At 33.2% G+C, this 23551-nt stretch overlaps 1 protein-coding gene and 1 long non-coding RNA gene across 2 annotated transcripts; both read right to left on the bottom strand.

Moving 5' to 3' along the window:
- Positions 1–1973: 1973 nt before the first annotated feature.
- On the bottom strand, positions 1974–12225 carry LOC129226573 (low choriolytic enzyme-like). Its single transcript, XM_054861190.1, has 6 exons — positions 12203–12225; positions 10870–10943; positions 9007–9094; positions 6218–6338; positions 4132–4310; positions 1974–2347 (listed from the first exon to the last, which is right to left on the bottom strand). The coding sequence occupies exons 1-6, from the start codon at positions 12213–12215 to the stop codon at positions 2133–2135; spliced, it is 690 nt and encodes a 229-aa protein (XP_054717165.1). The 5' UTR covers positions 12216–12225; the 3' UTR covers positions 1974–2132.
- A 3692-nt stretch (positions 12226–15917) lies between these two features.
- LOC129226373 (uncharacterized) lies at positions 15918–19962 on the bottom strand. The gene is made up of 3 exons (XR_008580780.1): positions 19862–19962; positions 16044–16106; positions 15918–15955 (listed from the first exon to the last, which is right to left on the bottom strand). It is a non-coding gene; the product is annotated as an uncharacterized LOC129226373 (long non-coding RNA).
- Positions 19963–23551: the final 3589 nt, after the last annotated feature.

Here is a 23551-nt window from a genome sequence, read left to right as displayed (position 1 = left end):
TGGTTTCTATTTGCCGCTATTTGCGACAGTTAGAGAGTCATCCATTGAATCACGTTAAAATCGTCGATATTGGGAATCGTAATCTCTGTAAAACACTTTTTTGCATTAGTTAATACTATTTATTAGTTAATAATAAAATTCCATAATATGAGTGACGTGTCCGAACCAGGGAAAATTATGGTGTTGGTGTTTTTCTAAAAGTGTTGATTAAAAATCATTAAATTGGGATAAAAAGAAGTCATGTGGTACACTTATCAGCTCGTTTTTTCTATATTTTTTCAGGGACAGTTTTTTTTTTATTGAACTGTTTGCTTTTTTTTTTTTTTTTTAGAATTGTCAAGAAAGAAGTTATTGTTGACAATTCATCCAAGGAAAAAAAATGCTTGACAAATTCTTTTTTTAAAAAAATTACGAAATGGTTATTTACTGCAAGTCGTTCATTCACTGATCGGGCCGGCTTATAGTAACAAAATGACACAAAAATATTGATGACTAGCAAAAATACCCGGCGTTGCCTGGGTCAGTAATAATTATTAGAAAAAATCGTTACTTGCTTTTGTTTTCTGTTTTAAGTGAAAGAATTTAAAACACATCTTTTTGACGTGATTAAAAATCGAGTTTCTTCCTTACCCATAAAACTAAAATAGCAATAAGTATAAAGAACAAAGTAGTATTGATTTAGAAAAGAAAGCACTATATTTAAGCATATACAAATTTAAAAAACATGAAATTAATCTTCTCATGTTTAAAAAGATTAATCTGTTGATACTTTTTTTTCACATGGAGTCTAAAACCTTCTCTGTATGGCTAATGAAGCATGAAGTGATTAAAAAAAAGTAGCTGCATCCCCATATACTTGCTTTAGTTATTTCGGGAAATTTCAATTATTGTGGCGCTTGGTGTGATTTTACCGAATTTTCGAAAGTCGTTTCGGGGTACCTTCGATGATGCTCCCCCATTCTTTCCTTACTTTGTAAAACGATATGATATTAATTTTCGTTACAGAGATATCGTCACCAGATGCTGAGATATTTTTGGTCACCATAAAATGGCGCTAAACAGTTTCATCCGAAATGTTACCAAAATAAGTAATAAAATTTGGTGATTGTTTGAAATTGTGCAAAAAAGAAAATTAATGGAAGTTTTTGTGCTGTTTATGGATTTGCCTAATTTAGTTGCTGGATTATTTAACACAGTAAAAAAAGTCTTTTTGAAAATTCTTTGATTGGCGATATTTTGTTTGCATGGTGAAAGCTGAGAAACATTATGACGCAGTCTTCGGCTTCAAAAACAGCAACGTTGAAAAAACTGCCAAATGCATCAGCTACGGAAATCTTTCTGCAAAAATTTTGGCGATCTGCTGGTTGTTTGGATAATGAGTAAGTGTTCAATCAGTATAAATAATAATAAAAACCATTAATTACATTAAAGTTCCGTTTAAATGGAAAAATCTTACTTCAAGATTTGACTTGAGAAAAGCCTTGAACAATCACGAAAAGCAAAGAAAATCAACAATACAACAATTGTCGTTATCGACAAGGAGTTGAGATGATACACTAAATACTGTATTGAGTTGAGGAAAGCCTTCGAACATGGATCTAAAAAGCTCATAACTCGTTTTTTATTCTACTTAGAAATTTCGAACAGGTGCCATCTTCAGCAGAAAAATCAGAGCTTTCGATGGACATATAATGTAAATATGTGCAAGTATTTTTTCATCCCAATATTAGAGAATTTATACAAAAATTGTGTTTTATTGCCCCCCTAAGGGGGTTTCGCCCCCCATAACGGGACGAAAACTACCCTATGTGTTATTCTGATGCATAAGCTATATTATTGTAAAGTTTCATCAAAATCCGTTCAGTAGTTTTTGCGTGAAAGAGTAACAAACATCCATCCATACATCCATACATCCATACAAACTTTCGCATATATAATATTAGTAAGATTCAGCAAAAACAACTTTTAATGAAATAAACTTTATTTTCTTCTGTGAAAAAGACATTATTATCTAACATTTTCACAATTTTATCTGTGGAGTTATTGCACATAAACATATTGCGTCGGAATATTAATAACCTTCAGCTTAGGTTATTAATACTCGACTTGAGGGGACGTCCATTTTCTGTGTTCTACCTGTATGCGTTTCTGATCTTCTGCACATCCAGACCCGTCATGCCTCCTCTCTGTCCGACGTACCTCTCGTCGATGCCTCCCCTCAGGATCTGGAATGCCCTGCGTCCTGTTCCGGGCGCTCTCATTCCATAGTGCATCACCGAGTAGTAGTCGTAATTTGTGGTTGTGACCCAATCTCCAGAATTGCCTTTTCGGTATTGCGAATGCCATTCTGTGCAAAACAAAAATCGGAAAATGTTAGGTGCACTGCAAATCTCCGGACACTTTTTAGACAGAACACTCGTCCTCCATTTTTAGAGCACTTTAAAGCATGTTGGAGGCTTTAAAGTGCTCTAAAAATCACTTCCCTGAAGTGCTCTAAAAAGGGAACCGTTCTCAAATCACTTCTGGGGACACTTTTCAGAACACATATTTGGTTCAGCGCACTTTTTAACTCTTTTGGGAACGGATTTGAGAACATTTTCTGATACTAACACAGCTCCCTTCGTTAAAAAGCCATTTACTCAAATATTAAATTTGATTTTTTTTTTTAAGTCCTTTTTCAGAAAGATTCCAAATCAATTTTACGAAGGTTACTTTTAGCGGGAAACATTCCTGGTTTTTGGAAAATATGTTATTTGCAGAAATTATACATAAGCTGCCCATTATCATCCAGGAAAAATTCGGAATTCTTTTCACAGTGCACTATTTATTATATTTATTCAAATTAACTTTGAAATTGCGCTTGTAATATGAATTTCAAAGCATAGCTCAAGGCTAAGTGCCACCTCACACTCTTTGCACCAAAATGAAGTTTTATCACAAATTCTATCCCTAATTTTTCAGAAACAGTGTCCGAGAGACTTTTAATTTGTCGCCAAACGATTTGGAATAAATAAGCAGTTTATGTAACGCCTCTCTCGGAGGAGGAGACAAGGACGCCTCGAATTTAAATTTTTGGGGAGAGGGAAATTCTCAGTTTACCGAGTGGAACTCCAGTGCGAGAATGCGTATATCTAAGGAAAAGGGACAATCAGCCATTTACAAATTGCAATTATGTCTCCAAATTTGCCGAATCGTTGGCTAAATAAAGGACATTTTTGGGAGGTCTCAGTGACCTCCATCAGGGCACCCCTGGTCATAGATGGCAGCATTAGATGACTGGCAATTTAGGTGGAATGAAGCGGATACTGGACGTAGAGTCTTCGAATTCTTCCCCACCGTTTGTTGTTCTCCCCGCATTAAAAGTAGGTTTGAGACAATATTCCTTTCTGGCCATGGATCATTCCCACAATATCTTCACAGATTTAACCTTTCTGATTCTGCTATTGCTCTTCCGGGGAATTAGGTTCTCCGGAACATTACATTTTTTTTCTGTCCACTAACATCGCATTTGCATATCAGACGTAATCTTAGTCTTTCACTCAATAAAAACATATTAATTGCCTTTTCACAACATCATACCCGCATCAGAATTAACTCGATTTTCAGTCTATTGGCTAATGAAGGCTTCATGTTTCAAGGCGTTGATTAATACACAGATTTTTTCTTTTCTCAATAGTTAATACCATTTAAATTCAGGTTTTTTTTCTACGCTTTTACACGTTATCTTCTGTAAAGCAACAACTCTCTAATGTCGTTTGTGTTTAATTGTATCATTGTAAAGCTTTTATGCATTGGTTTTGTCCACTTTATTACATATATTAATGTTAAATTACCAAAAAATTTTTGCCAAGAGCAAATCAAAATTGTAACAGATAATAATTTATTTTTTCTGTATTTTTATGTATTTAAATAAAGTTCCTCAGAGACCCGCTTGCTCAGATTTATCTGAGCATTTAAAACTGATAAACCGAGCAACTGGTAGGGGCGGTTGATCTCTGAGGGTGTGAAGTGTCAAGTGGTCATAGGTGGCATGGAGGAGCAAAACTCAATCGAAAGCATCGGTTTCGAACCTGCACTTAACATTTAATATGCCCCGGGAATGAAATTAGTGTTCAAAAATAAGTAAGTTACCTCGGGGTATGTTCTCCCAGAGAACACGGACGAAATGGTCTCTGTCCGGACGATTCTGTTCGTGGGTGAATCCGACAGCGTGAATCATTTCGTGTTGAACGATTGCGTGGTGTACGCATCCATTGCGTTGCAGGGACAGCGCTTGCTGATTTCCAATTCTTCCTAAGTAGGAATAGCACCTAAAATGGAAGAACGGTTCGCTGTGTAAACTGAAACCTCTGTGATAATACTGAGAAAAAACCAGATGAAAGTAGTAAAAGAGAGATGGTTTCTTTTAAAGTCGATGCAAGACAGTCACAATCGCCTAGTTTACTACCCTTGCCTATTTTATAATTTACAAGGGCGTAAAAATTTAATGATCTGAAAAATGTAATGATCATATTCAATGGGGTTGTTTCCTTCAGTCAAAAGTAGTACATTTTGTCACAGAAATTGATAGAATAAGCAAACAAATAACATGGACCCAGAAAATACTTTCATTTTTCCAACAGTTATTTTTTAATTAATTTTTCAAAGTGTCCGATTTTTGAAACAAGGCGTGGTCTTGATGACGTCAAAAATGATGCACTTTGCCGCATCTTTCTACCGCAATTCCACGTTATGATAATCAAGAAGCGAATTAAAATTGCGCTCTACGCTTGCTATCAACCATATCGTTGCCAGTACACGTGAGTAGAGATGCGAATTTAATATTTTGCTCTGCGAATAGCAACTCAAAATGGCATTTCATCATTTGTGATGTCATCGGACTGAAACATAAACAATGAAAGCGCATCGATTAAAGTAATTTTTTAAAAATTATTATTAAACAAAAACAAATTATTTAAAAAATGGTCAGAACCTATGTTTTTTAGCATGATCTTTCAGAAAAAAAATACTTTTAAAATTTTGGAAACGACCCCCATTGCAATCTTTAACATACAGTGTGAATACAAAGTCTGGCACTCACAAAGAAATTTTGTTTAAAAAGAGTATTTTTTTTTTCTAAACTTTTAAAATCCTTTTCTGTATTTTTTTTTCCCTCCACAACTTTAATAGCAGAAAGCCATGAAGATTCAACGAGTAAAATCGGGGTACGTGCTCATTAAACTTGTGAGCTGAGAGCTTTGTGGTTGGTCGTTAACCAGTTTACCAAGAGTAGAAATGATAGAGTAGATAAAGAGAATCTCCTTCCTCTGACCTTTTATAAAAATTGTGGAAGAGGAGGTGACTAGTAACGCCATCTCTCGATCGTTAAGCCAATTATCGTCTTTCTGTATTAGGGACAAAGACGGCCTACCTACTCCGTACCTGTTTACAAGTGGGGCCGATGCTCTAATGACATTTTTTAGTCTCCTAATAAATGGCGTTATAAGAATAAAAGATTTTAGCTTGGTTGGTTCAATGATTGAATGATTGTTTTAAAAATCTTTATTTATTTATTTATTCAATTACTGCATTTATTATTTATTACAAGGAATGACTTTTTCGACTTTGGATTGTTCTAACACATTTTTCACTTCTTTACGTCTTTATTTCTAGTTCCTCAAATATTATTTTGATATTTTTTTTCGTCATAACTTATTTGTTGTTTTACATTTTTTCCCTTTAGGCTCACATTATGTTTTACATTTTTAGAGTTATGTAATTTGCACAACAGTTATTAGGATCAATCCGCGCCCCACAAGACAATTTTCTTTTCCTTTTATTTCTTTTAATTACATTTTTAAGCAAAATTTTCGCAGAAATTCTCTATTCCCGGAATGAAATAAAATTTGCTGCTTCTAAACTTTTACACTAATAGAAGTACAATTTTCAAATTATAATTTAAAAGTAAAAACTTTATAAAATCGTTTGTATTTTATGCCTCTGTGAAGAATGCTATCAGGTCTCATGGAACAGAAAAAACGCAATTGGTCGAATTTTGATCTGAAACGATACTATGTGAACTAAAAGCCAAAAAATAATTCAGAAACGACATGGAATTATATTAGCTTCAAACAAAATGACTGCGCGTGAAATTACAAAATATACCTTTCACTAGGTTATTTTTCAATTAAAAAAATATTCAAGTAAGTGATTGAATGAGTAAAATCAACCTTCTTACCCATTTCCACTGAATATCATGACGTAATCTCTTTGATTGCTGCGTGGTACGAATCTAGTGCCGGTATTTTTTGCATTGTAGTCATTGATGGCATTGTAAATGGTAGCCCTCTGAGCATTATCTGGAAAAAAAAAGCAATAGGGCAATTTAAAGCATTACATTAAAATGCATTAGGTGTGTTGAAAATGAACTCATGTAATACTTCTGTATTGAGAAAAAGTAATGCATCGACTTTTTAAATTGTTTTTAGTATTCCTCAGTATCACATGTAGTCATACATTTATACATTTTAATTTTGAAATGGAAACAAAATACAGTCGAACCTCCATATATCGAACTCCCACATATCGAAACTTTCTATATATCGAAATCCCAGCAAATTTCTATGTTCATTACATAGAAAAATTGTTTCTATAACTCGAAAAAATCTCTATATATCGAATTTTTTTCGAGACATTCGTAGATTTTTTTCCTCTTTAGACTGTTTGTCTCATGAAAAATACAGGTTAGGGGAGAAAATTATGTTCACTAAAGGTTGCTACGAAACTCATAAGGAATCTGGGGTTGAGAGGTGTGTAGATAGGTCGTTGTTTCGTTCTGGAATTCTTAAATTCCCTCAAGTTTATTTCAAATATCTTAGTTGTAACCAATAACATTGTAAAATCAGTTTCAAGTCATCCCTTTTGTTCTGTTGATTGTCGTTCCTAGTCGTTTTAGCTGCAGTAAAAGTTAAGTAGATTTTTTTTTACTTTTCTCTCGATTTGTCAAATCGAAAATCCCCTAATGTTGCAGATCAAGTTGAATTGACAAAGAATGAAGATGTATGAAGGCGCAAAAATGTAATTTCTGTTATTTTTTTAGTTATTAACTTTTATTAAATCCGATGCTCGTATAAATTAGAAATTAGGTTTCATACACGAAAATTAGCTTTAATTTTAATGTTTTAAGAGATTTTTAGGATAAAATAAGATCGTTCCTATATATAAAAATTTCTATCTATCAAAATTTCTGTATATTGAATTATTTTCCGGCAATTTGCTATTCGATATATGGAGGTCCGACTGTACTTCAGCAGAACCTCATTAATCCGGTCTAATAGTCCTTAATCCAGGTTGTCCGAATTAATGAAATTACGTATTTACCTGTAAATTGAGAGAAGGCTGATAAACAAACTACTGTAATGCAATAAATAATGCATTTTGAATTCAAGAGAATGAAATATAAAACTGCATAAGAGAAGGTGACAAAAATAAAAAATACGGCCTCTACAAAATACATTAGTGCAAAACTTGCCTTTTATTTAATAGCATGTACATCTAAGTTACTGTCCGGATTAAACGAAATCCGGTTTAATAGGGTCCGGATTAATGAGGGTTTGTCGCATAATTTTTTTTAGTATATTTAGTAGTTGATGAACTGATCCGTTTTATGACGCTACTAAAAATACAAAGTCAAGATATCTCTCCATATCTAATATGAATTTTTATTGATTTGCGGTTCTAATGTATGACATAGGCGAACCTGTTATCAGGATTTTAAGAAGACAGTAGATTCAAAAATATTTTTCATCGTTGGGACACCCCCTTGTTTCTCAGATATTACTGTTTATCTCTAAGATGGAAAAGAGCAGGCATGGCAAAAAAGCATTAGGAGGCAAAAATAAAGAAAAATGCAGCATTTTTTTTTAAATTTTAAGTTTACTGGACTTTTTCATTTACTTTTCTTTTCGGATTGATAATGGGATTGGTATTTTGATTTTTAGAGATAACTTTTTCCTGACTGGAATAAACTACATGTGGTAAAGTATTAGTACCTGATAGGCGGCGCTAAACATAGAGTATTTAACCAAATATTTCACCATTTCACTTCGTCCCGCTACCTCACTTTGCCCCACACTCACCTGCTGTTACGATTTTTTGTTTGTTTGTTTTTTGTTTTTTTTCCTTAGTCAGGATACGTTACAGTAGACAAGCGAAACCGATGGTGTGAAGATATGCTACTAAAGATGTTAGAGCCGCGTAAGTAAGGTAAAAAAAATAGTTATTTAGGTATTGCACGAGAAATAACTGTTAGATTTTATTCAAAATTCACATGTTTGAGATTTTTGTGTAATAAAGTGAAATGTGTGCTTAGAATGGGTACGTGATAAAAGCAGTTCTGATCTTCTGCGATAACAAATATCTTGTATATGTTACCGTTAAAATATATAATGCAGTTATTTTATAGAATATATACCTATTTATTCCATGAAATAACTGATCGTGTCCGTTAAAGTGTGTAATATGTTATTAATTTGACACTTTAACTAGTTATTCTATGAAATACCCAGGATTCTATAAATTAACTGATGAGAAACAGTTAAAGTGTAAAATAAACAATTTATCTAAAATGAAATAACTATATATTCTATAAATAAACTAATAATTGACCATTAAAGTGAAAAAGAAGGAATTTGTCTAATTTATGCAGCGTATAAATGGTATTTATGGAAACGTACCATAAAATCATTTGTTACAACAAGGATTACTAAAATGACACTTGGAATTACAAAGAACATTATTTCTCAACAAAAACTAGCGGAAACACGCCAAACAAGTTCTCTCCCTATGGCCTGGAATAGTTCGTAAATGCACTAGGGGTGGAAGGTAAATGTATTTGTCGTGCAAGATATATGATAAAGAATATTTTACACTTTAACGGATACGATCAGTTATTCCATGAAATAACTAGGTATTCTATAAAATAACGGATTTCATACTTTAAGGGTAATATATACATAAAATACTCACTGTAGTGGTTATTAGCTATGGCAAAGGGGACGACACCATTAGGCCATTTGTTGCCTCCGTACTTCCTGAAGTTCAAAACGGCTCGTTCCTGAAAGAAATTTCGAAGCGTTAATGGTCTGTAAAACAGTTTTATCTCTGATAAAGTGCACAGCAAAAAAAAGCAATTGTTTTGTACTTTTTCTTCTATTGATGATGGATTTAGGGTGTGAGGGTAGATTCAGAATGTAATTAGGTGTGGTGTGGTAAAATGCATTTATATTCAGTAATCTACATTATATACTAGCTGCCTGGCGTTGCACGGTTTTCAATTGAAAATAAAGAGTTATGTCAAGTGACGCAAATTCAACAAGGCTTTAATAAAAGAATGGAAAAAATAATATTAAAATTTCCCACCAACGTGTACTGTCTGACCACGGATTGTATGGAAAGACAAACATCCGTTTTACAGCCGGAAACGGACGAATCAATTATTTTTTTAGCGATGCCAGCTTTTGCAGAAGCAGAGTCTCGTTCAAATGATCGAATACCGGCATCAAATTTTTAGTTTTCCCCCTCATTCAAATAGATTCGTCTTATCTGGTCGTTTGGAAATTCCATACAATCCGTGGTTGGACAGTAAAGAAAAGCAATTTTATGACTTAAAATTTTAAATTTGCATCTCATTGGATTTTTTTATATGTATAAATAAATTTTTCAAAAAATATACAGAAACATCATTTCTAAAAGCTTCTTTAATGATAATTTCAAAGATATATTTTTTCAGTAAAAATAATAATTATGATCAGTCTTAAGAATATATTTGTCAACTTAATAATCATGACAAAATAATTTAATAACAATGTAACACAAATAGGAATCCCAAATACAGTTCTTTCGAACTTCCATGGAGCTCGGTAATGTTATTATTTATTTCCTTCATATTTATCTAACCATTTAAACGCTATTCACTGCAAAAGAAAAGTATACTTTAAACATAATAAATGGCTAATAAAACTGGAAATCAGTCAGCGAAAATTTTATTATCGGAGCAAACATGTGTTAAAAGACATTTACGAAACTTATACAAAAAGAAACGAGCTGATGTGTGCATCACATGACTCCAATTTAATGTCAATTCCCCATTATTAGCAATTTTAATGTGATTCAATAGTTTACTCCCTAAACATCACCAACAGTGGCCAAATTGAAACCAAAATTAAAAAAATAATAAAAATAAAAAAAAAAATCGCCAAATTTGTCGCCAAGTTGACGACTAAACTTGGCGACCAAGTGACAGGCAATATATCGCCAAGTGTCCGACAAATTATAATACCACTTGAGTTTACATCGAAATTAACAATGATTTCCCCCCAAAAAGGGGCAAAAGACCCCTTTAGGAACATCCGAATGTAACCAAAAGGGAAAGTGCACAACTAGACCCCACTAGGAGTCAAACTACCAAATTTCAACTTTCTTGGACATACCCTTTTTGAGTTATGCGACATACATGCACACATACACATACGCACATACATACGTACATACGGATGTCACGAGAAAATTCGTTGTAATTACCTCGGGGGTCGTCAAAATGGATGTTTCGGGTATCTGTACGTTCCTAAGCATATATCCACGTGTTGTCGGGTTGAAGAAAAAACTCAACATTCATTCGAGGATGAGAAAAATGGAAATTAAGGAAGGTTTTTGAGTGAAATTTTTTTCCCGAAAACAATACTTCCTTTTTTGTAAAAGGAAGTAAAAAAGAAGGAAAAAATCATTAAAAAGAGCATTTAGTGAATCATCAAGTCACAGAGTAAAGTATGAAATGCATGTAGATTAGCAAATAATTGTAAAAGAAGCTCTCTTTTTCTGGTGTGTACGTACTGATTCATCTTCTTCATCTCCCTCCTCCAGTTCCTCTTCTCCTTTTGGAATCAAAATATCACCTAGAGGGACGCCTGAAACAAAAAATTCAAAAAATTACTTTGTAATATTCTGGCCATATTCATTAAACTAAAAACGCAAAAAACTGAAATCTGTATGCAACAAATGCGATGAAAATTTGACATGAACAATAGAACAAAACTTATACCTGCCTTGCCTTTAATATTCGAGTTGAACCGAAACATTGTTTCGGTCACTCGTCCGGTCTGTGTTAATCCTGTATTAGCTACCAGTTTGTTTGGCACTCTTGGCGTCCTTAAGAGGTTTTCCACCTCCAGCTCAGTCACTTCTATGCCGAGCTGATGAGTGCTAATAAGCACGAAACTGCAGTCCTCGGCTGGAATTGACTGAGCTGGCGGTGTATTTCATGTAGAACAAAATTTCGTTTGAAATTTCTGATAAAATGTTTCTCTTTTTAGAATTAAATTCACTATTTTTCTCAATAAATATCACTTGATATTTAACCGCACTTAGTTGATAATCATACGTTTATTTATTTCCTTTCCAGGACTTTTGCTTTATTTACGTTATGAGCACTAAATCTAAGAAGCCTCGAAATAAATTATATATATATATATATATATATATATATATATATATATATATATATATATATAAGTGTAAATTGGTACGTTTAAAATAAACAGTATGCGCTTGTTGATTTTGATTATAAAGTTTTCTCCAAGTTTGTATTCTCTCACACATTGAGAGAATGATATCGATTTTGCGAGTCGATTCATCTCCTATTCTCAACAGTCAGAAAATTTGAGGAGTAGTGTGTTCAGATAATTGGATATCTCGGTTAATTGGAGTACGTATAATCGGAAATTTTTAGTTTAAAATTTAGGTCCAGAAACTTTATAACCACTTGTATATCAATAAAACCGTTCTAGCTTTCACTGATTTCCCCTAAACGACCTCGGATTGAAAACATCTTTTAGTTCTATTTCGGATAATCGACCCTTTTATTTCACTCAGGTACAGCAACTTTTAAACTACTTAATTATAAAAAAATCTATTCTTTATTAAGTGATTCATTCTAAACAATTTTGGACAATTGGCCAGTTCTTTTAATTAGTTTCGATAATCAGCGCATTTATATAACATTAAGAAACAACAAATTTCAAATCACTTAAAAATTACTAAATCTACTCCAGCTTCAATTAATTCACCAAAACGACACTAATTTTCTCTTTTAGTTTTCTTCATTTATTTAATGTATAATGTTATGAAACAATTGAAGTTTTTGTCGTGATAAAAACTCTTTACATACCTTCATGGAACATAGGATCACTGTCGTCTACAAAAGAAGAAGAAAAGAAAATCAGTTCAGTGTGATGCTCTCCCAAAAAATATATTCAAACGCATTATATTCTGAATGAGAGAGCTTGTATTTCTTTAAACGCACCTTAATAAAATTAGAAATATAAATTCTGTTACAAGTTAACACGAATAAGGATTTTAATTTTGCAAAATACTGGAGTATTGAAAAGCAATACATACAAAATTAATCATGAAAAATGTATGAATGGCAAACTAAATTATTTAAATTTAAAAAAATCCAGAAACTAAACGAAAACTATAGTTAACACGAATAAGGATTTTAATTTTGCAAAATACTGGAACATTGAAGAGCAATACATACAAAATTAACCATGAAAAATGTATGAATGACAAACTAAATTATTTAAATTAAAAAAAATCCTGAAACTAAACGAAAACTATAGTTAACACGAATAAGGATTTTAATTTTGCAAAATACTGGAACATTGAAGAGCAATACATACAAAATTAACCATGAAAAATGTATGAATGACAAACTAAATTATTTAAATTTAAAAAAATCCTGAAACTAAACGAAAACTATAGTTAACACGAATAAGGATTTTAATTTTGCAAAATACTGGAACATTGAAGAGCAATACATACAAAATTAACCATGAAAAATGTATGAATGAAAAACTAAAATTTTTTTTTAAAGAAAAAACCTTAAAACTAAACGAAAACTATGGCTAACACGAATAAGAATTTTAATTTTGCAAAATACTGGAACATTGAAGAGCAATACGTACAAAATAAATCATGAAAAATGTATGAATGACAAACTAAATTATTTTTAAAAAAAAGAAAAAAAAACCCTAAAACTAAACGAAAACGTACCCTAACTTGGGGGGGGGGGTGTCAAACTCATTCTTACGTAATATTTTCCAAGTAGGTATTTCACATTAGAAATTGCACGGTCAAGTGATTTGGCAGAGATTATGTTCCATTTGCGTCTGGAATGTAAGAAAAGTGTTAGGATAAGATGTTGTTTTATTTGTTTTACAAAAAAAATTTATAGTGTAAAATATAATAAAAGAGTCGCATTGTGTATGGCATGTTTTATTTGTAATTAATATTACATCAAAAAAAGAAAAAAAATGTCGAAAAAACATTCAGTTTAGATTTTAACTTTTCAGTAACTATTTTTTTACGCAAAAGGTTTAATTTAATATTGTAAATTTAATAACGATTCCAAGATTTGTTATTTTATCATTTTGAAAAACGAAATGGAATCTTACGTAAGAATAGGGGGGGGGGGTGAAAAATCTTACGTATCCTTACATAGGGGGAGGGAGGTCAAAAATTGCCAAAATCAGCCTTACGTAATTAATGAATGGCCCCTAAGTATTCAATAACTGCGCGTCTCTTATTTCTCTACCAATAATAAAGCTGAAAGTCTCTCTGTCTGGATTTCTGTCCGGATTTCTGTCATGATCTCTGTGACGCGCACAGCGCCTATACCGTTCAGCCGATTTTCATGAAATTTAGTACAAAGTTAGTTTGTAGCATGGTGGTGTGCACCTCGAAGCGATTTTTCGAAAATTCGATTTTGTTCTTTTTTTATTTCAATTTTAAGAACAGTTTCCGAAGCAAAATTATCATAATATGTACTAGTAAATTACGAAATTATCATGACGTAGAATCGTAACATGGGAAGAGCGAATGAACATAGCCAATTGGCGAGAAATTCATCATCCATTATTTGTAAATATTTAGACTAATCAAATGACCTTTTAATTTTCTCCTCCGAGCAAAGTCGTGCGGGTACCGCTAGTTTCAAAATAAAACTGCAATTTTCAAGGACTTTCCTTACATTAAAAAAAAAAAAAATAGGGCCACTTGCTCCGATCACATATATAACTACATACTAATTTTGCAAATAACTGCAAATGGCAAATAGCTGGCTTGATTATTTGTTGAATTTGTTGAACTTAAAATGCGTTTCAATAAAATGTTTTTCAAAATGCAGAGCACAAATTGAGCAATATTTATCAAAAACTTGATCTAACCTGGGAATTAACGAATTCCACTTTAGTTTTTCTTCATCTGCTAGAGCTTTAAAAAGCGTAACTTTTTCTTGAATGTTTTTGTATCCACTTTTGCTCCCTGATACCCAAGATGAAGCTTTTTATTTCTTCTATCGTTCAACTTTGATGTTTCCATTAAAAGCCTTAAGCGCTGTTTCATGAAATATTCACGAAATAAAGGTAAAAAAGAGAAACGCGGAACTAAATTGTAACAAAATCCCGCGTCTACTAATGTAAACACCGCGACATTGAACGTGCACCTCGACTGCACTGCCCTCTAACGGTTTTCATACAATTTGTCTTCAAAATCGTGGGGGGAAAAAGCGCCGGTCGGCACACTACTCTTTCTAGGCACTATAGTTTGAGTTAAAAGAGGGGAAATTCTTATTTGAAAGACCTCTTACATTGACAAAGCAAATCGGCTTTTCTCACCGTCATTTTAAAAAATGGCGTCATTTAATCACGAAATAAGAACGCAAAAAAAAAAAAAAAAATCATAAACGCTACAGAAAAATAAATTGATAAATAAGTAAAATACACATTAAAAAGCAATAAATGAGCAGTACCAATTCAATGAGTCCCCCCCCCCCCCAAAAAAAAAGCATTTCAACCTGTTACAAGTCATTTCTCTGTGTCCCTGTATCTTTAATTAGACTAAATTAACTAAACGAGCTGATTTTAGGAACATTTTTAATCGCAGTTAATGGACAATAACAAGCCTACTTTTTCAGGTACTTTTTAGTGCCTGAAAAGGTACGGTTAGCTTTTTTTTAAGGGATCACAGTACCTTTCAAACATTTTTTTTAATTTAAGTAAATTTTATATTTATTTGAAACCATAATATGCATACTTATTTCTAAATCAATAATTTATTTTCAAAATTTAACAATATTGCCTTATTTTTTAAAAATTCAAAAAAATTTTGGAAAATTTCAACTTTTTAAAATCCCTAAGACTTTTTTTATTTTTGCACTAATTTCAAAAAAGTTTTTTGCTAAACGATCACTATAATTATCTCTAAAAATCTGTGCATTTATTTGCTTATGAGTTTATTAGAAAATTTTCTGTGATTAATTATGTAAAAAATCAAAGTTTTTTTTTTTTTTTTTTAATTTGACTTTTAAAGGTTTAACATGCTCTATACATTTGAGTAATTTATAAAATGCTTATCCAATGCACAGTTTTGTCAAATATGTTATCCCAATTGCAAAAAGTATCACTTTAAAGCTGTATCTTTAATAGAAAAAAATCCTTAGGGATTCTAATGACACGAAAACACAAAAAAAAATCGTCATCGAGAAAAAGCAATTTAAAGTTTTTCTTTTGCATAAGAATACATAGCGAGCATAATATTTAATAATTTTTAAATATTTTGAACTAAAGCAATGAAACTTTTCCCCTGTGTTCAGAATAGTTTTTAGTTTTGAAATAAGCAATAAAAATTTTTTTGATCGTTTCATCATTTTTGAGGTACTATAACCCCTTAAGTGAATATTTATTCAATTTTCGACTTCTGTTCCATTTTTTAGAGATCCCACAAAGTACGTCTGGTGATCACTTTTCCACTACTTCTTAATTTCCTCAAAACTTGCATGAAATATTAAGGTTCATAAATTGAGTCTAAAAAACTTACCATCTTTTAGGAATCACTAAATTGACATCATCAATACGCATCACTAGAAAAACAGAGGTTTATTTATAAAATTAGTTAAAATTGTTAAAGAACTGTGACATAATCTATGCAGATATAAATGTTGAACTTACATTTGCTGAATTCTTCAAAATTACCTTCGTCTAACAATTTTTCAAGTTCTTCAGGTTCAACAGCTAAAAGTAATTTTCGTTATGTTAAATTTCTGTTGAATAAAATCCTTAATTTTTACGATCGTGTGACAACAATTTACTATGTGCCAAAATATTAAGCTGTGATTGCATGCGCATACATTTCTGCCTGAAAAAGTAATGCGTTATCTTTACTAATAATAAAGCTGAAAGTCTCTCTGTCTGGATGTCCGGAGGATGTCTGGATGTCTGTAGGATGTCTAGATGTCTGGATCTCTGTGACGCGCATAGCGCCTAGACCGTTCGGCCGATTTTCATGAAATTTGGCACAAAGTTAGTTTGTAGCATGGGGGTGTGCACTTCGAAGCGTTTTTTTGTTTTTCGAAAATTCGATGTGGTTCTTTTTCTATTCCAATTTTAAGAACAAAATTATCATAATGGACGAGTAAATTAAGAAATTATCATAACGTGGAACCTTAACATGGGTACAAGCCAATTGCGAGTAAAATCACCATACATTATTTGTAAATATACAGGCGAACCAAAAGACCTTTTAATTTTTCTATTACAGGCAAAGCCGTGCGGGTACCACTAGTGTTGAATAAAATCATTCACGTATTTCACATATTTCTGAATCCCTTTAAAGCTATTTTGAAATAAGTATTTGTATCAACACTTGGAAACTAATGTCTTTATTTTATCCGAAGAGCTTTATTTTGCTCAAAGAGCGTTATTTTTTTTTTTTTTGGAAATTACTGTAGAGCCTCCATCATTCTTAGAAATTGGGACATTCCATTAATCGAAATTTTCATATCATCGAGAGTGCTTAAAGTTGAGATGATTAAAAGCGCTATAGGGCAATTCTCGAAAAAATGTCCCGTGCGTAACGCCAATTTTTTTTATTTTTTCCAGCTAACCAAAGCCTTCAAAAAATAATGCTGTTGGGAAATAATACATGATTTAATATACTATCAAAGCCTAACAGTTAATCCCATATTTAATTAATAGTTACTTGAATAAAATTGAAAACTGAGCGTTACGCACGGGACATTTTTTCGAGAATCGCCCTATAGCGAAATGAAAGGCAGACTACATTAAGACACTAAAAATGTACTGAATTTTTATTTTGAAAGGTTTGCTTTCGCAAAAAATTTGAAGTTCAATTTACAACGAATTAAATTTTTAACTGACTTCTAAAAGGGTGTGTAAATTGTATTAAATGTACATATTACAAAATGATGAAATAAGTGAAATCAAGAAAACGAATACAGTCCGATCCCGCTACAAAGCGATCCGACTTGCGCGAAATGGCTATAACTCGAGTTTTTCTATGAGTAATGAATTTTTTATTGGTGACGCAAATTGCTCGCTTGCAGCATGAAATTTTTTGGAAGGGAGCTTCGGAGCGTTAGAATGGGCTTCGTTGACACTAAATATTGGTTTCGTGAATGGACTTTCATTAATTTAGCATCAATGAAAGCGGAAGTTCACACACTGTATTAGTCTAAACAACGCTTTGCTTTTGTTTATACAAATAACCGCTTTGATTCTTAACATTTTTTTTTTCCTTCTACATATGAACGTTGATAAAACAGAATGGCTCCCAAACGAGCACTTTAATCTTAACAGTGAAGCTCGCAGAGTAGTGTCTGAGCAAAATACAAGCAAGCATCATGAAAATAGAAGCGAGGCCAGAAATAGGGGTGTTCCCACACTGCATAAACCATCATCTTCATAATTTTAAAAATTACAATTAATATACGATATCTGCTATTCAGTGCTATTATAATGAAGTAATGTGCTTAATGTAAGTACCCTACTGTTTAAGTAGGGGAAGGGTGGGGCAAGATGGAATATCGGGGGTAAGATGAAATACTGAAGCTCCTAGCAAGGTGGGTGCTATTATCTAGCGGAAAAGTAGTCAAGTAGTTGCGTTGGGAGAAGTAGAAACCACGTTGGTCGAATCAACCAGGTTGTGCACTGCATTTGCAGTGCATTAAGTTTTTCTCTCAATTTTCGTGCGTTTCGCCGTGCTCTTATTTTGTTTGACCACCTTTCCAATTGTAATTTGGCGAGTACGATTTTACTAATCGTTTGTACTCTCCTATCATCGTAATCCGCAACTCAAAAGGATAAATTTACAGTGATTTAATGTAATTTTATTTATAAGCTGAACTTGAATCTACAGTGAACACGCCAAATTGCGTCAGTGGGGCAAAACGAGATATTATACGAGGGGCATGATGGAATACTATTTCATCTTACCCCGCCTGTATTGCGATTTGTTTTTATACTTTTCAGATTTCTTAAGATAGTGAAAAGAAAAAACGAATAAGGGAATTTGGTCACTAGAATCGATGCAACATGCTATTGAATGTATAGTGAGTGGAGAAATGGGATTTCAGAAAGCATCCCGAACTTATAATGTACCACGGGCTACACTTCATAGAAAAGTGAAAGAAGCTAAAAGCAGCAATTGGACAGAGGTGTTCTTACGGTTTCGACAGCTGGAAAAATTTATTCAAATAAAGAAACCACAAGTTTAGATCTAGTTAAGCCTTTGGGCCTCATGAAAACTATTTTTTCTTTGGAAGAAGGAGACCTTCTTGCGCACTAAAAGAAAGGAACTTTTTTTGGTGAAGGCTCAAAAGGAACGGAAGAAAATGAAAAATCTAAGCAGAGAGAGAAGAGAAGAAAATGGAAAAATCTATGCAGGAAGAGGAGAAAATTGGAAAGTCTAAGCAGAGAGGAGAAGAAAGTATAAAAATTTAAGCAGGAAGAGGAGAAAATGGAGGAAAAAAGAAGAAACGAAACGTGAAAAGGGGATTTGGATGACATTTTTTCGTTTACCCCATCAACTAGTACAGCAACGAAAGTTGGCCAGTCAAAAGATAAAAACAAAAGAATACAGACTAAAACATTAAAAACAAAAACTGCACTTCCAATCGGAAACCATCCGATTCTTAATTGTCGTCTGAGCCTTCTGATGTCGCATGCCTTTACTGTAGACATTTATATTCCCAATCGACAGAAGGATGGATTAGGTGCTGCAAATGCAAGAAATAGGTCCATTGATAGTGTGCAGGAGAGGAGGATGAGGACGATGAAGCTGCTCATCTTTGTGACTTATGAAAAACCCTGAATTTCATTTTACCCAACCTGGTAGGGTAAGATGGGATTTTGACTCATCTAATTTAAACATGCGTCAACATTTTTCAGTTGGAAGTAGGATATTTAGTCAAATTTTATACTTTTATAACACTTGAAAGATAATAATGACATAGTTTTCTAATTGACTTAGGAGTTTAACTTGCCCCCACAACTGTTTTCTGGTTTAAGTATCTCATCTTGCCCCAACCTCTCCTACATGTATCTTATTGATCATAGATTTTGTGCTTTATAACAGTAATCATGTTAAATAGTAACGATTTTTCTAAAATACAGTGAAAAATCAGTTCTTTATAAAAGATACGGTATTATATAGTTAAAAAATGGTTTGAAAGAATTTGAGGGGTGTTAACACATGTCTGAAATAATTGGGTATGCTTATAAAAATTTTCTAAACATACATTGTTTCACAACGCGAAATTCCGACTTACGCGAGTGGTCTTGGAACGCATCCCTCGCGTAAGTCGGGATCCGACTGTATATTTAAAAATTATGATTAAATTACAATTTCTCATAAGTTTTTGGCCTTAAGATTTTCTGTAACTATCGCAGTTCCTGTTCAATTAATAATCAGCTGTCGGATTATTAAATGATTCAGTTGTGTCTTAAATCACTCTTAGAAATATACTTACAACGCACATCATCTTCTTCTAGTGCAGAAACTGCAGTTAGGCAGAATACAAAAAATAAAACAATCCCGTACTTCAACATCTTTCAATGCTTTGTGTCCGCTGAAATTAAAATATTTTAATGAAATGTATTATTAAAAAGCATTGAATAAAACAATTAAAAACATCACGACTATTCTGGAAAATTTATTTGAAGTGAGATTAAAACTGTGATTTAAATTTTAAGTGCATTATGTTTGAATTGACTCGAATATTTTATATCTTGACGTAGGTCATCAAACAAAGGGCAACCTTTAACGGTAGCCATCGATCATGTGGTGACTAAATGAAATGAATTTAAGACAAATGAAGAATTAAGATAAAAATTAACAAATGAATAAGAAATCATCTGTAAAGCTTCACCCGATCTCGCTGCCTTTAACTCCCCTTCCTATTTTAGGGTTCAAAGTTAACTGACACTTAAATTCGTTCAGCGTGTACACACAGTAACACACTAAACACTCCGTTTCATATACGTTTTCGAACGGTTGTTAACGTTGTCACATTCATTCTAAAACGTTTATGAAACGTTTACCCGTTACGTGTGCAACCTGGGAAAAGGCGACACTTAACTTAGTTGAAAGTACATAACACTTTGTTAGGAGTACATAAGTGACACTTAACGTCGTTAAGTGCGACTTTATGTGTTCTTGGTTGAAGCTTACATTTATTTCTCTGGTAGTAGATAATGCAATTGCAGAATTGCTAACAAACTTACTACAAATTAATTACCAGACATTTCCGAATATTTCTTTTTTCCTCTCTGTCACTGGGACCTTTGGTGGATTATATTTTCTCGAACTGTATTGCATATTACACGCCAAAAAAAAATAATAATAATAATTTTTTATGAAGTTAAAAGTCAAGAAGATAGCATATTAAGCTTGAATCGAAAAACTCTTTAGAATTAGATAAATCAAACCCAGGGGCGCAACAGCCCATGGGGGGCAAAGGCCATCGTCGTTTTCCTGACCGAGAGCTCTCTGGGTGCAAGGTAGATGTTCCGGTCATGTGGTTAGCCGAACACGGAACACCCAGGGCTTAGTTCCCAAGTACGCTTAGTACTCGCTTTATCTTCCCGCTGCTGGGGTGAATGGCATGCACAAAAATATTTCGTAAAATAATAATTTGTAACATTAAACTTGAAGCTTTAATAATAAGAAAAACAGTGTAGAATTAGATAAACCAAACCCAGTGGCGCAACAGCCCATGGAGGCAAAGCGTGCCCATCTCAGTTTTCCTGACCGAGATACCGACAGTGTGAGAGAAATTAAAAAATTAGCTCCCCACATGTTCATTTTCTGTTTACATGCTCAATTAACCCTTTCAGACGGAATTTTGAAATACTTAACCAAAAGTGTTTTTATTTGGTAGACAGTGTACTATGGTAAAGAGTATTTTATAGACAAAATTTCAAGTTTATAGGTGAGAAATTAAAAGAGTTATGACACGTCCAATAATCCGGACATATATTATTGAAATACATATTTCAGATAATAAAACGATTAAACATCAAACAAACTTCTTTGAAAAATATTCTCTAAACAATAATAAAACATAATATAAGCATTTGAAATGATTAATATAAGATTATACATTTTTTAAAAAATCAGAAAAAAAAAAACTCGCTTTTGCGACGAGAATCCGTGGTTGGGAAAATGAGCCAGTCCCATTCTCCCAACCCCTATTTCTTTATGTTGTCAATCCCAAAATGAAAAATTCTTGTACAGATAATAATAAGCAGGCTGTAAAGAATCAACTACGAAAAAATCGAGTAATTTATTCAATTAATAAATGATAAGCAGCTGTTTAAAGTTCATGTCCGGTATACCGGACTCCACGTCTGAAAGGGTTAATTTAATCTGATAAATTCATAAGCAATAATTAAAAGCGATGGAAACATTAGGGGAAAGAGCCCTCGGTGCCAATTTCAGGCCTGATATATTTTTTTCATATGCATTAGCGAAATAGTTGTAATGCTACTTACCTTGTAAAGGAAACGCAAATTCTTCGCATTTTTGAGAGTATTTATACTTGAAATATAACAAAGAGAGCTCCCAACAGCTGGCTTGTTAATAAAGAGCACAAATCAGTAAACACATACGTACGTCATAAAGACGTCATTTGGTTCCAAACTTAGTTTCCTCCCGATAATTGCCGTTGCTAATTTCGTCAAAATCAAGTGGCTCCTGTACGAATTAGGCTGCCTCAATTATGTGATCCCAAGCAGCAGCCATTATAATTTTCAAAATTTCTAATGACCTGTCCTTCAGGCACTATAGAAAATTTCTAGCCACGTGCATTGACAAGGCCATGTGCGGCAGAAAAGGGTAGTCGTTCTTTGCCAGAAAACTTAACAGATAAGTTACCTGTTAGCAAAAATCTTAAAATTAGGATAGAAACTGAAAGAAAAGATAAAATTAAATATTAATAATCAAATTATAACTAACAATTTGGATTAAGACACCAAAACAGTCTTAAATTTAAATTTAAGGCACGTGATTGTTGGTTTTATGTTGTTAATAGATGTATACTCCATGTGTAAGAAAATTATGTGGGAATCCTTCTACTTGGTCTCAAGAGAAAAATATTTTAGCCCAGTCAATAAAGGTTTCGTGTCGCAACTAATTTAGGGAAAGCTGAATTTTCGCAGGATGTTAGCACATAAAGTATACACTAAAAAAGCACAAAGTCCCGACCTCCACCCCTCTTGCTTTTCTCACCACCCCCTCCGGAACATTGCAAGAGCAGAACTATGATTATACGTTTTTCGTGTCGCAACTAATTTAGGGAAAGCTGAATTTTCGCAGGATGTTAGCACATAAAGTATACACTAAAAAAGCACAAAGTCCCGACCTCCACCCCTCTTGCTTTTCTCACCACCCCCTCCGGAACATTGCAAGAGCAGTACTATGATTATACGTTTTTCGTGTCGCAACTAATTTAGGGAAAGCTGAATTTTCGCAGGATGTTAGCACATAAAGTATACACTAAAAAAGCACAAAGTCCCGACCTCCACCCCTCTTGCTTTTCTCACCACCCCCTCCGGAACATTGCAAGAGCAGTGCTATGATTATACGCTTTTCGTGTAGCAACTAATTAAAAGCAAGCTGTTTTTTTTTTTTTTTTTTTTTTTTTGCAGGATGTTAGAACTTAAATTATATACTAAGAAACACAAAGTCCCGACCCCCACTCTTCTTGCTACCCCCCCCCCTACCCTTCCGAAACATTGCAAGAGCAGTACTATGATTATACGCTTACAGCTCAAAAATTAATGATGTTACCAAGGAGTTCCTTTTTTTATTTCACTCCTAACAGTATGAGATACCAGTGGTGCCCAACCAATGGCCCGCGGAACACATCCAGCCCGCGAAGCTGATCCACTTGGCCCGCTGTTTTGTGAAATGTTACAACTCGAAGAGCACGATTAATGACAATGTTCCAAATTTGGAGCCAAATATTTAGAAATTCGTTTATGAAAAACAGGTTGCATTTAACAAAAGAAGCATCAAGTAATGATAAGAAAAATTTGTTTGCAATTTTCCTTCCTTTTTCGCATTTCCCATGTCATTTAGAAAAGAGTAAAACATTTTGAAATTTTATATGTGCTCCAGCCCGCGAGAACGATTTTACTATGATCTGCGGCCCTTATGG

This window comes from Uloborus diversus, chromosome 7 (assembly GCF_026930045.1).
Source record: "Uloborus diversus isolate 005 chromosome 7, Udiv.v.3.1, whole genome shotgun sequence".
NCBI lineage: Eukaryota > Metazoa > Arthropoda > Arachnida > Araneae > Uloboridae > Uloborus > Uloborus diversus.
The sequence above is the reverse complement of the archived record's forward strand: the minus strand, read 5'-3'. Positions and strand labels throughout refer to the sequence as shown.

What these genes read in the sequence shown, in the direction of transcription:
- LOC129226573 (XM_054861190.1), bottom strand. An exon ending in CATAGCTAATAACCACTACA is followed by an intron (nt 6,339 to 9,006) that starts GTGAGTATTTTA and finishes TTTTTTTTCCAG; the next exon opens with ATAATGCTCAGAGGGCTACC. An exon ending in CTGGGAGAACATACCCCGAG is followed by an intron (nt 2,348 to 4,131) that starts GTAACTTACTTA and finishes TGTTTTGCACAG; the next exon opens with AATGGCATTCGCAATACCGA.